This window comes from Penicillium antarcticum (genome assembly GCF_028974205.1).
Source record: "Penicillium antarcticum strain IBT 31339 chromosome Unknown utg000002l_segment0_segment0, whole genome shotgun sequence".
Taxonomy (NCBI): domain Eukaryota; kingdom Fungi; phylum Ascomycota; class Eurotiomycetes; order Eurotiales; family Aspergillaceae; genus Penicillium; species Penicillium antarcticum.
In genome coordinates, this window is record NW_026695300.1 from 1,687,909 (window position 1) to 1,699,908 (window position 12,000).

General features: G+C 52.0%; 3 protein-coding genes across 3 annotated transcripts; 2 read left to right on the forward strand and 1 right to left on the reverse strand.

Moving 5' to 3' along the window:
* Positions 1-484: 484 nt before the first annotated feature.
* N7508_001628 (uncharacterized protein) lies at positions 485-7,876 on the forward strand (the record flags this gene model as incomplete). The annotated part of the gene is made up of 2 exons (XM_058459694.1): positions 485-883; positions 932-7,876. The coding sequence occupies 2 exons, from the start codon at positions 485-487 to the stop codon at positions 7,874-7,876; spliced, it is 7,344 nt and encodes a 2,447-aa protein (XP_058323226.1).
* A 374-nt stretch (positions 7,877-8,250) lies between these two features.
* Positions 8,251-8,997, forward strand: N7508_001629 (uncharacterized protein; the record flags this gene model as incomplete). Its single annotated transcript, XM_058459695.1, has 2 exons — positions 8,251-8,291; positions 8,436-8,997. 2 exons carry the CDS (start codon positions 8,251-8,253, stop codon positions 8,995-8,997), a joined length of 603 nt encoding a protein of 200 aa, XP_058323227.1.
* A 1,013-nt stretch (positions 8,998-10,010) lies between these two features.
* Positions 10,011-11,106, reverse strand: N7508_001630 (uncharacterized protein; the record flags this gene model as incomplete). Its single annotated transcript, XM_058459696.1, has 4 exons — positions 10,011-10,077; positions 10,130-10,530; positions 10,596-10,908; positions 10,991-11,106. The coding sequence occupies 4 exons, from the start codon at positions 11,104-11,106 to the stop codon at positions 10,011-10,013; spliced, it is 897 nt and encodes a 298-aa protein (XP_058323228.1).
* Positions 11,107-12,000: the final 894 nt, after the last annotated feature.

Genomic DNA, 12,000 nt, shown 5'->3' on the forward strand with positions numbered 1-12,000 from the left:
CAGGAAGATCTCAATACGCGGTAATGACGTCGTATGTACGGCAGTACCCATGGGTCCGTTCCATGGGATTACCTCAGATACACTGCGATACATATCTCATGTCAGGTCCCACTATTTTCCATCTACACATACACTTCAGCCGCATCCACATCATTCAGGTGCCCCCCACGGGTGGACCACCCCCTTTCAAGCTATCTCAACTAGTCTACCCCTTGGAGGTTGATCCTAGGTTCATGATGGGTCAGATCGGAAGAAGTCATGAATTTGTAACCGAGTCGTGGGTTAGAAATGAAAAAAAAAAAACTTTGCAGATCCGACGCGAAAGTGGTCGGTGTATCGGAGATTGTTGATGATTTACCTGTCAGTCTTCTCAACTGACGCAGTCCCTCACAGCCTACAGATTGCCCCTCGTTCGTCATATACTATAATATCTTGGATTTTTGGCCGATATCTCGCCTGATTTCGTTAATTTCAATTAATCGCCATGTTGGAAGCTGTATCAGGCTCGTTGGACATCGCGCCATGCGTGTTTCCCACGGAGAACCTCCAGGAGCGGAGATTCAAATCCATCCCATTAAGCCTCTCTGGTTCTAGCCCAGTCGCCAGCAAGGTGCTGCTGCGCGCTTGGGCAGTTGTTCTGCGATACTATGTGGGTAGCGATACGATCGCATTTGGCAGAGTTGACGATGGCAATCCTGCGTCGCGATTTGCAGTCTGCCATGGCGATATTCCTGCGTCTGCTGCGCTGGAAAAATTGCAGGTTTCACACGCTTCGGGCGAGTCAAATAGCTCGTCTATTTCAGAATGGATCGCATCAAATACCTTCAACACTCTTGTGTGGATAAGCGCAAACTCCTCACTTGATGATTTGGAGAACACATCGGTATGTCGCTAGCTTATGTGGTTAGTTTCGGGTTGCTAATCATTACAGTGCTCTCTTGCCCTCTTAGTTTCCGATACCCCCTCCTTAGCATACGCTTCACATACGATTGGCGAGAACGTGGCCACTGCCGCAGCTGAAGGCGTGGCCCATGTGGCCAGCATAATTACCAACTCACCTCAAACCACAATTGGCGCAGTAGATCTCTTTGGTCCTGCGTCATGGTCCCAGCTCGAAGAGTGGAACGCGGACCTCCCCGAAATGATCGAGGAGTGTATGCATGAGATTATCGACCAACAAGCGCAGACTCGTCCCGAATCCACAGCATTGGAGTGCTGGGACGGCTCCATATCGTACGCGCAATTGGTAGACTACACTGACCGACTGGGCAACTTTTTGATCTCCCAAAATGTTGGCCCTGAAGTCTTTGTGCCCGTCTGTTTCGATAAGTCCCTCTGGGCCGTAGTCTCCATGCTAGGTGTCTTGAAGGCTGGCGGTGCCTTTGTGTGTATTGACCCGGCGCAGCCAGTAGATCGGTTGCAAACGATCATAAGCGAAGTAGATGCGCAGATCGCGTTGGGAGCCCCAGCTTACCGCGATCTGCTATCTGGCATGACTTCGAACGTCATCCCAGTCGACGCCGACTTCATCCTCGGCCTTCCCTCCTCCTCCCCTCTTCCTCGTCGTGCCTCCCCCCATGATGCCGCTTTTGCCATCTTCACATCGGGAAGCACTGGCAAGCCAAAGGGCGTGGTCCATGAGCACCGCGCCATGTGCTCTAGTGCCAGACGACACGCTGCGAAGATGAATATCAACAGCGAGACCCGCACCTTCCAATTTGCCTCATATACCTTCATTGTCAACACATTCGAGCTATTTACTCCCTTGGTGGAAGGTGGTTGCGTCTGTGTCCCCTCCAAGGAGGATCGACTGGGACGCACCGCTGGTGCCATGCGTGACTTAAATGCCAATTGGGCATGTTTGACCCCGTCCTTCCTCCGGTCGATCAAGCCCGAAGACATTCCACAGCTCCGAACCCTCCTCCTGGCTGGAGAGCCCGTTCAACAAGACAGTCTCGACACATGGCGCAGCCGGGTGACAATGATGAACATGTACGGTGCCTCCGAGGCTTCAGTTTGCGTGACTGGAGACTTGTCGGGCAAAGTTGAACGATCAACTATTGGAACTGGTACTGGTTGCATAACCTGGATTGTGGACCCGACGGATCATGACCGACTTGCACCTCTCGGAGCAACTGGAGAGTTGGTCGTCGAGGGCCCGATCCTCGGTCGTGAGTACATCCACCAGCCTGACAAGACGGCCGACGTTTTCATCTCCGGCACACCCTGGATGGAGGAGATGCGTGGCGGTGTGCCAACGCGTGCATACAAAACCGGTGATTTGGTTAGATATGGAACTGATGGCCGCATCAACCTTGTTGGCCGAAAGGACATGCAGGTCAAACTCAGAGGTCAGCGAATCGAGCTGGAAGAGGTCGAGTTCCACCTGCGACAGGTCGTCCCTCGCGGCATTGAGGTCGTAGTCGGTCTGGCAAAGCCCGTTGACCAGCTCGATCGGCCCATGCTTGCCGCCTTCGTCGCCTTGAAGAAGGCGTTTGGTGATAACTTCTATCCTGTTGATGAGGAGGTCGCTGGACAACTTGAATCTCAGCTGACTGGGTGGAAGAGCAAGGTGGCCGAATCCGTTCCTGGGTACATGGTCCCATCCACCGCCGTTAAGCTCAATCATTTGCCTTTAACCGCTTCTGGAAAGATCAACCGTAAGGCTATTGGCGACTTTGCCTGCACACTCACAGTGGCTGAGTTAACTGGAGCTGCAAAGAAGGACTACAAGGAACCTGCCACGAGCACCGGCAAGGTGCTACGCAGCATGTGGGCTGAAGCTTTGGACTTGAAGGAAGAAGCCATCTCTGCGGGCGACAGCTTCCTTGAGCTTGGAGGAAACTCCATCGATGCCATGAAGCTGGTCAATTTGGCCCGGAATGCAAGCATTAAGCTCAGCGTGGCAGAGATCTTTACCCTCCCTGTTCTGGATGAAATGGCCGAGTCCGTGTCTCAGCTGGATTACCAGACCTTTGAAGATGTCCCATTCTCCCTGGTCGGCGATAATGCTGACTCTCTCATTCAGGAGGTCGCCAAGCTCTGCCAGGTCACTCCATTGGAGATCGAAGACTTATACCCATGTACTGCAATGCAGGAGGGTCTGATGGCTCTCTCGGATAGCCGTGATGGCGCCTATGTGGCCCATCACACCCTCGCTCTGAGCCCAGCGGTCGATTTGAACCAGTTCAAGCGCGCCTTCCAGGAGGTGGTGACAGCTCATCCTGTCCTTCGGACGTGCATCGTCTACCCTGAGCAGACTGGCTCGCACCAGGCTGTTATTAAGGGGGACATCGAATGGCGCACCGCCGATACTCTCGAGGCTTACATGAAAATGGACAAGCAGCGCCCCATGAGGGCAGGCCAGCTCTTGACCCGCTATGGCCTTGTTCCTAATGGACATGGATGGACTTTTGTCTGGACCGTTCACCATGCCGTCTACGATGCCTGGACGCTGGACTTGACCTTTGATCGTCTGGACAAGGCATACAAGGGCCAGACCATGGAACGTGATAGCACTTTCAAGGAGTTCATGGCCCATGTGGTCAGCACCGATGCCGACGCTACTAAGAAGTTCTGGCAGGAGTACCTGGCGGGTGCCACCCGAAACGAGTTCCCTTCGGCCGTTTCCACATCCAAGCAGCCAGTCGCAGACGCCTCCGTGGAGCATGAGATGACCATTAACCGCACCGATGAGCTTGCCGGTATCACTGTCGCCTCCATGATCCGCGCCGCGTGGGGTGTTCTCATCGGCTCCCACTCGGAGGCAGACGACGTGGTGTTTGGCTCCATTGTGTCCGGTCGTAACGCACCCATTGCCAATGCAGACCAACTCTTCGGGCCAGGTATTGCCGCAGTCCCACTGCGCGTCAAGTTCCCTGATAACGACACTCTGACGATCCGCGATTTCATCGGTGAGGTCCAGGCCCAGTCTACAAAGATGATCTCGTTTGAACAAGCTGGTTTGCAGAACATCAGCCGTGTGAGCGCAGCTGCTACTCAGGCTTGCGACTTCCAGACCCTTCTGGTGGTGCAGCCCCACAAGGAGAAATATATCCCAACCGACGAGATTGACTTGCGAGCTGTCTCCGATGTTGATGCTAACTTTGGAACCTACGCCTTGACTCTGGAATGTAGCCTCAAGTTTAATGGGGCCGCTTTTGCCGCCCACTATGATTCTAGTCTGGTTTCTAAGGACCTTGTACAGCGCATCCTCGGTCAGCTCGAGAACCTTGTGCAGCAGATGTGCTCCGCCCCCGCGGACAAGAAGCTGAATGAATTGGTCTTTATCAGTGCCCAAGACCAGAAGAGTATCCGCGAGTGGAACAAGCACATTCCGAAGCCTATCCACAAAACTATTCACCAGATGATCGGAGAACGCATTGCCGAACGCCCTGATCACGAGGCGGTTTGCTCCTGGGACGGCTCTTTCACCTACTCTGAACTGGACCAGCATGCTGCCCGTCTTGCACGCCGCCTTCGCCAATTGGACACCCAGCCGGAAACCTTTGTTCCTTGCTGCTTTGAGAAGAGTCGCTGGGCGTTGCCCGCCATGCTCGGTGTCTTGCGTGCTGGAGGTGCCTTCCTCAACCTTGATCCATCCCAGCCTGCCAACCGTATTCAGCTCATGATCAGGAAGCTCAAGGCTAAGACTGTCGTCTGTTCTCCCCAGCAATACGATCTTTGCCGTAGCATGAGCGAAGATCTCAATATCGTCGTTCTGGATGCTGAGACCCCCGAGGCAAATCTTCCGGAGCCATCTCCATCTGATGTGAAGCCTGAGAATGCTGCGTATGTCATTTTCACATCTGGAAGTACTGGTGAGCCCAAAGGTACCATCATTCAACACGGCCACTTTGCCATTGGCTCAGTGACCCATGCTCCCGCAATGCTGATTGATGGTAACTCTCGTGGCCTGCAATTTGCCTCCTGGACCTTCGATGCCAGTATAGTTGAGACAATCACCATGCTGATCGCTGGTGGCTGTGTCTGTATTGCATCTGAGGAGCAGCGAAAGAGAGATGTAGCCGAGGCAGTTCGCAACACAAGGGCCAACTGGGCGGCGCTCACGCCATCCTTTGTCAACCTGCTCAGCCCTGATGATGTACCATCCATCAAGGTTCTGATTCTGGCTGGAGAAGCCATGTCTCAATCCCACATCGAAACATGGGGTCACCGTGTGCGACTGGTCAATGGCTACGGTCCATCTGAGTGCTGCGTTGCCTCCACTTCCAACATTGATGTGACGCTCAGTACCAGCCCACGTAACATTGGACACATGTGCTCTGGTGTTGCCTGGGTTGTTATGCCCACAAATCACCACCGACTGGTGCCTGTTGGCAGTGTCGGAGAGTTGGTTCTCGAGGGCTGGAACGTTGGCCGCGGTTATCTGGAGGAGCCAGCCAAGACACAGGCTGCATTTGTTGAGAACCCGTTGTGGATGGACCTTGGTAACGAGATGAGATCTCCTATTGTCTACAAGACCGGCGATCTAGTTCGTTACAATGCTGATGGGTCCCTCGACTTCCAGCGCCGAAAGGATACTCAAGTCAAGCTGCGCGGCCAGCGTGTCGAACTGGGAGAGATTGAGTATCGCATTAAACAAAGCTTGCCCAACAAGCCCGATGCCGTTGTCGACATTGTTTGCCCAAAGGATGCCTCTGACCAGCCTCGATTGGTTGCATTCATCCCCGTGCCTCCTGAAGAGGCCCGCCGCAAGCCAAACTCGATCTTCATGATGAATCAGCCCGAGACAATCATTCCTGCGCTGAATGAGCGACACTTGACTTCTGTCTCTGGCCTTGAGGACCGACTGTCAGACTTCCTCCCCATGCACATGATTCCCAGTGCCTATCTTCCGGTTTATCACATTCCCAAGATGCCCTCTGGCAAGGCTGATCGGAAGACCTTGATCAAGATCGGAAGTGGATTTACGCATCGCCAGATGGCTGAGTACTCTGGTGCCACTGAGGATACTCGCCCAGCCACTACTGATATGCAGGTTACTATGCAGCAGATGTGGGCAGAGGTCTTGAAGATGCCTGCTGCGCAGATCAGCTTGAATGACAACTTCATTCGCCTGGGTGGTGATTCTATTACTGCCATGCGATTGGCCTCGGCATCGCGTACTCGAGGCATCCCCCTATCCACTGCCATCATCTTCCAGCACCCAACTCTTGAAGCCATGAGTACTCTTGCTGAGTCTCTGTCGCAGCAGCAGCTACCTCAAACTTTCGAGCCGTTCTCCACCCTCAAATCAATCTCCAAGAATAGACTTCTTGACGACATCATTCTCCCCCAGGTCGGCGTGCCTGCATTCCAGGTCCAAGATGCCCTGGAGGCCACTGACTTCCAGTCGCTCGCCATCAACGGCGGTCTCAACCAGACCCGTGGTTGGAGCAACTACTTGGTCTTCGATTTCGACGGACCCATTGACCTCCACCGGTTGCAGACGGCCTGTGAGAAGCTCATCGCCCGTCATGACATCCTCCGTACCGTATTCGTTTCGACTGGCTCAGCACTGATCCAGGTCGTGCTCCGTACAGTCACCCCCGAGTACAGCTTACACTACCAAGATGAGCAAGACCCAACTGAAACTCTCATCCGTGAGGATCTCGCTCGGCCACCTCATCTGGGCGAGGTTATCGTGCGCTTCATGCTTGTCAAGAACGGCGCCACCAAGCACCGACTGATCATGCGCATTTCGCACGCTCAGTATGATGGTGGCTCTATGCCTCATCTGATGCAGGACTTACGTACTGCTTACCGCCGTGACGAATTGCCTGAGAGAACCCAATTCGGGGACTTCGTGCGCATGCAGCTCTACAGCAGTGAGAACGCCGAAGCCTTCTACAAGGAGATGCTCGCTGGTGCGAACATGACCTCGGTCGTCACGCACACTACATCATCTAAAACCAACGTGCTAAACACAATGGCTGCAGATATGGTGCCTCTAGTGGCATTCAAGAGCCACGGCATCACAGCTGCCACTGTCGTCAAGGCCGCGTGGGCTCTTGTGCTCGCCGATATGGCCGCAACACCCGATGTTGTGTATGGACACATGGTGTCTGGACGTAACTTGTCGCTCGATGGTGTCGAGGGCATCGTCGGCCCATGTCTGAACATTGTTCCAGTACGAGCTGACATGACAAATATGACCACTGTCCTCGAGCTCCTGCGCCACATCCAGCAGCAGCAGACCGACACAATTCCCCACGAAAGCATGGGCTTCCAGCAGATCATCAACAAGTGCACCAACTGGTCTGCAGCAACTCGCTTCAGCTCCGTCTTCCAATACCAGGACTTCGGTGGCGAAGAAGCTGCCCCAGGTCAGCCTGTGAACTTTGAGGGTATTCTTAAGTGTGCTCCTGGTTTCGTCTGTCCCTCGCCTGATGCCTGTGACATGTCCATCCTGGCCACACCCGCTGGCGATAAAATCCGCATTGAGATGATCTTCTCGAGCCACGCCATCCCGCGCGAGTTTGCCGACAGCATGCTGAAGAAGCTCGGCTCCAAGCTGGCGCTGATCTCCAGCAACGTCGAGGGCCCGCTGATCACGCACCAGATGCGTTCCCAGAAGCCCCAAATACCTCTTCCCGAGCCAGGCCGCAAGGTCACTCCTGCTCCTGCCCCTGCTCCTGTTGATCCTCCTCGAAAGAGCAGTGGTCGTGGTCTCAGTGGCGTTGTTAAGGCTATGGTCAGCGGTATCAACTCGCACCTCTCTCCCCCGAGTAGCCCAGTTACTCCGACAACCCCGACACTGCCAAATAGCCCGACCAGCCCAACTGGCTCGGATCGCCCGTTGAGTTCGCAAAGTGGAGGGCTTGCTCCGCTTAATGAGAAGATCAACCTGTTGGCATCTGTGAAGATTAATTGATCACTTTTTGTTGTAATTTCTTAGATATTGTTTTATCTTGTATATATATTGAGTTTGAGAATGACATTCACGATTGATTTTCTACTCAAATATGATCTTGGTAAAGCGATATGCGCTCAGCTAAGATGTCTCCTTCGTGCCACTAATTTACAACTCCCTGATGCTCTCCCGTTTCCTATGATCACCGGCAAAATCATGTGTTGTAGCTATTATTTTATTGATTTTATTTTCAATGGCATCTTTCCAGGCAAGTCATCCTCATTCATCTTCACATAGGAACTGTGCCAAAGAATCACAAGATGTTACTCCCCATAAAAGTTAATCACCGATTAGGTTCGACCCAGACCCAAACCCCCAATACTCTTAAATCTACCATGCCGCTATCAACGTCAATCTCGATGACCCTTGCCAGATGGTAGGTTATGCCGTGCTTACGGCTGAGGAGTTTTTCACATTTGGAACAGTCGAATGAACGCGGAACGACATGCTGTGTGTCAATGTGGCGCATTAATGCCCCTTTGTTAGGGAGCCTGTCAGGGTTTTTGCAGTCTTTCTAAAGTAAAGAGCCATTCGTTATTGTTGCACTTGTCGGCTCTTCGAACTCGAATTTCGGGTTTGAGACTGTGCATCTGGAGGATAGAACCCTTTCTTTCGCTCTGCAGCAGAGTACCAAGGCTCTTGCTTCTCTGCGTCAGAGTATGGTAATGGAAAATGCCTATACAAGTAGCAGCGCGCGCATAGAGGCCGGTCTTGTGACGTGTGTTATGCTGGTATCACTGGCTCTCTTCCAGTGCGATATCAAGACCACTATCTCGCACCTGCAATCAGGTTATGGCGTACTTATGCAATGGCGGAAGGCTAATTTCAATGGAAATACCTCTGGTCATATCATTGCCCGCGTTTTTCGAGAGCCGCAGCTACATCGGTTTACAAATCCTGCTCCGCCGCAGCTTGAGGACGTTGAGGAGAAGTTCTCGCTTTGGGATACTGTAGATCAAGCCAGCCTCTGTGGGGGTATTTGGCTATTCAGGGCGATCTTGGAACCACGCTTGGATCGATCATCTCGACAGATTATCCACTGGGCCTTGAACGTCGTATGGGATCCAAAGTGCACGGTTTGAACGCTGCCCTTGCCGATCTACTCCTTTCAAACAAGGATAGTGCGTAAAAGACGCTGACGGCGAGAATGGAAGGCTGGAACCGCGAGCTTTCGGCTTTCGGTTCGGCCTATGGGAATACATTATTGCCAAAAGACTGCGGTTCAATAACCCTAATGCAGATATGGACTGAGAATAATAATATCATGACTCATTGCATCAGCGATGGCATGAATGAGATGGCTTTTGACTCTTGTCTGCCCCAGTTCAAGCGGATTAACGAGTTGGCCGCGCAATACGTGGACATGGGGGATCAAGGGTTGACGTTCTCGACCAGACCCATGATTCTGCAAGTACTCTATTTCGCTGCCTCCAAATGCCGTAACTGGCACACTCGCTGGATGTCAGTGCATCTAATGCGTAAATCTCGGCGGCAAGAGGGCTTCTGGGGGTCTGGTCATCTCGCCGCTCAGTTGGAGCCGATTATCGGAAAGCAACATGCTGGTTTCAGACCAGATGAGCTGGTTCCTCTGGGGGCTCGTTTTGATAGGAGGCATATTTCGGCCGCGAGTCCGACGAGAATCAATCATTGGTTTCGTCGACCTTGTGACGCCGCGGATGGCTCTGGGGGTTGGACACGCTTATTGGTATCACCTTAATGAAATATGAACAAGTCAACAACGCACTGATTCTTGACGATCTCAACGTCCTAATTCTGGTTCTATTGAGACCGAAATACCTGCAAATAAAGGAGAAGTAAGGATTTCACAGACTCCCCAGCAGTGAAAGGCTTTCTCTGCTCAATCTGTCGGAACTAGTGGAGAACTATGAGGGCATCTTGTGATGTATTACGATAAATGAAGGTGTCTAGAATAGGTCAATTAAAATGATAACTAAGAAAAGCCCAAGTTCGAAGAGACCCTATTCCCAAAGTTGCTCGCCGATCAAATAACACAAGCCAACCCAAGCATACTGGAGTGATCCAATACCCTACCGCTTATTATATACAACCCAAGACACTGAAAGAAACCAACAATCTAGTTCGCGCTGCCAGCGGGGGCGGCACGAGCGGGACCGTTTCCAGTAGGGCCCATACGGCGGCTCCTAATTCTGAGGTCAGACTATCAACAAGAAATCAAAAGGGGAATCCACTTACATCATGGTACGGCTGAAGAAACTGATGCCAATCATGAACAGCCAACTGGGAACAGCCCCGAGAGCCCAGATAGCGTAGCCAATGATAACGTTGAGGTGGTACTTGGCGAGCCAGCCGTCAACGGGGTGGAAAGCACCCTCGTAAATGGGGGATTTCTCGTAGGTCTTCTTGCCGTGGATATCGTAGATAACCTCGGGAGTAACGGTGGTGGAGTTCAGGTGGATAGCACGGAGGGGAGTAGGGGCGCGTTCCTCGCCGGCGGGACGCTCCTGAGGAACCTGGTAGTAGTAGACGGCGGGGGCGCTGGCTGACCAGATGGCGCAAAGGACCTGGTTGGCCTCGCAGTCCAGGTAACCGAGATGAGGAGAGGTAGGGTTGGCGGAGAACAGAAGAACGGATTCCTAAACGTTGGAGATGGAATTAGCTAGGGGACCTGGTAAACGCATCGCTGGGGGTATCAACTTACATTGAAGGCCTTCTCGGCGCGCTCGCAGCGACCGAAGCAGGTCTTGTTACCACCAGTGGCGAAGATCAGCCAATCCTCTTCCTTAGGGCCTGGGGTGAGGATGGACTGCCAGTTGTTGAGGGTGACCGGGGTGACGCGCTGCTCGGTGACCTTCTCCGCCAGCTTCTCAACCGGGGCAACCGGGGCGGCTGTCGGCACGTAAGACTTGACCTGGTTGAACCATCCCTGCACGCGGTCGGCGAGGGGGACCTGCTCCTGGGCCACGGCCAGGGCAGGGAGGAGGGTGACGAGCGACGTGAAACGCATCTTGAGGCTAAAGCGCGGATGAATTAGCGGACAGTCGAGGCTTAAGCCAGTAGATGGATCCACTGATACAACTAGATCAAGGAACTCACCTGAGACTGAAAGGCGCGATGGCGATGGGATTGACACAGTCGAAGACAGAAGAGGAGTGGTGAGGAAGTTCAGGGCAGTTGGAACGACAGCTGGCCTGAGCGCTGACCAACCACATCGGTTTCATTTACTTCAAGTTGTCCACCACGCCATGTTTGATTACGGCCGAACTAATGCATAGAAGGTTCTATTTTATTCTGAAGGTATTTCTAGTATTGCACTATATTATACTACTATATTTGGACATCTATGGAAATCCTTTGCATCCATGTGGATTCTGGCTTGCATATCTCCCCGTCCCCACAACTTAGAGTAGCGTCATTAAACCAATAAGTTCTACGGAGTACGGAGTCTACCGATATATGTTAGGAATATTGGAGTAGTATAGAGCTCAAGTGAAAGATCATGTCGTGAGTCTATACAGGTTTCAATTTTGATCCTGGTTTGGTATAAGCAAGGACAGTAAACAGGCTAATGTGGGCAATATATACTTCTGCACGAGGTCAACAATAACATAACCCCATGGATAAACGGTATCATCTTACTTCGGTGTTATGCTATACCCATTTTAGCTTTCTGACCAATTTAATTAAGATAATCCAGTCGCATGTGAACATTCTCATAGCATAGGACAGACACAAATGCTCACACCTAGAGAGCTATTTAGAGAACCACATAGTATAAAGTAAGATGGATACTTCAAAGGTTGATGTTCAAGTTCATGAATATAGCTCTTGCTTATGAAAGTGTGGATTGCTATAAATTTATTCCACAATAGGCTAAGTATTTACATACTAGGCAGTACGGAAGATTCGTTGTGCAACAAAATGCAACATAGATGCATATGTCTGATAAATTAGATATTAAGTTTCACCAAGAACAAGAACATGGCCCACCGGGGACTGAGATCGATATACCTACTAGGACCTCAGTGTGTAACATTTCAATGCATCAGTTGTTCATTAGCTGAGAGGTGAGTTCTAAGCTTGTCAACTAGCAAGATCAATATGGA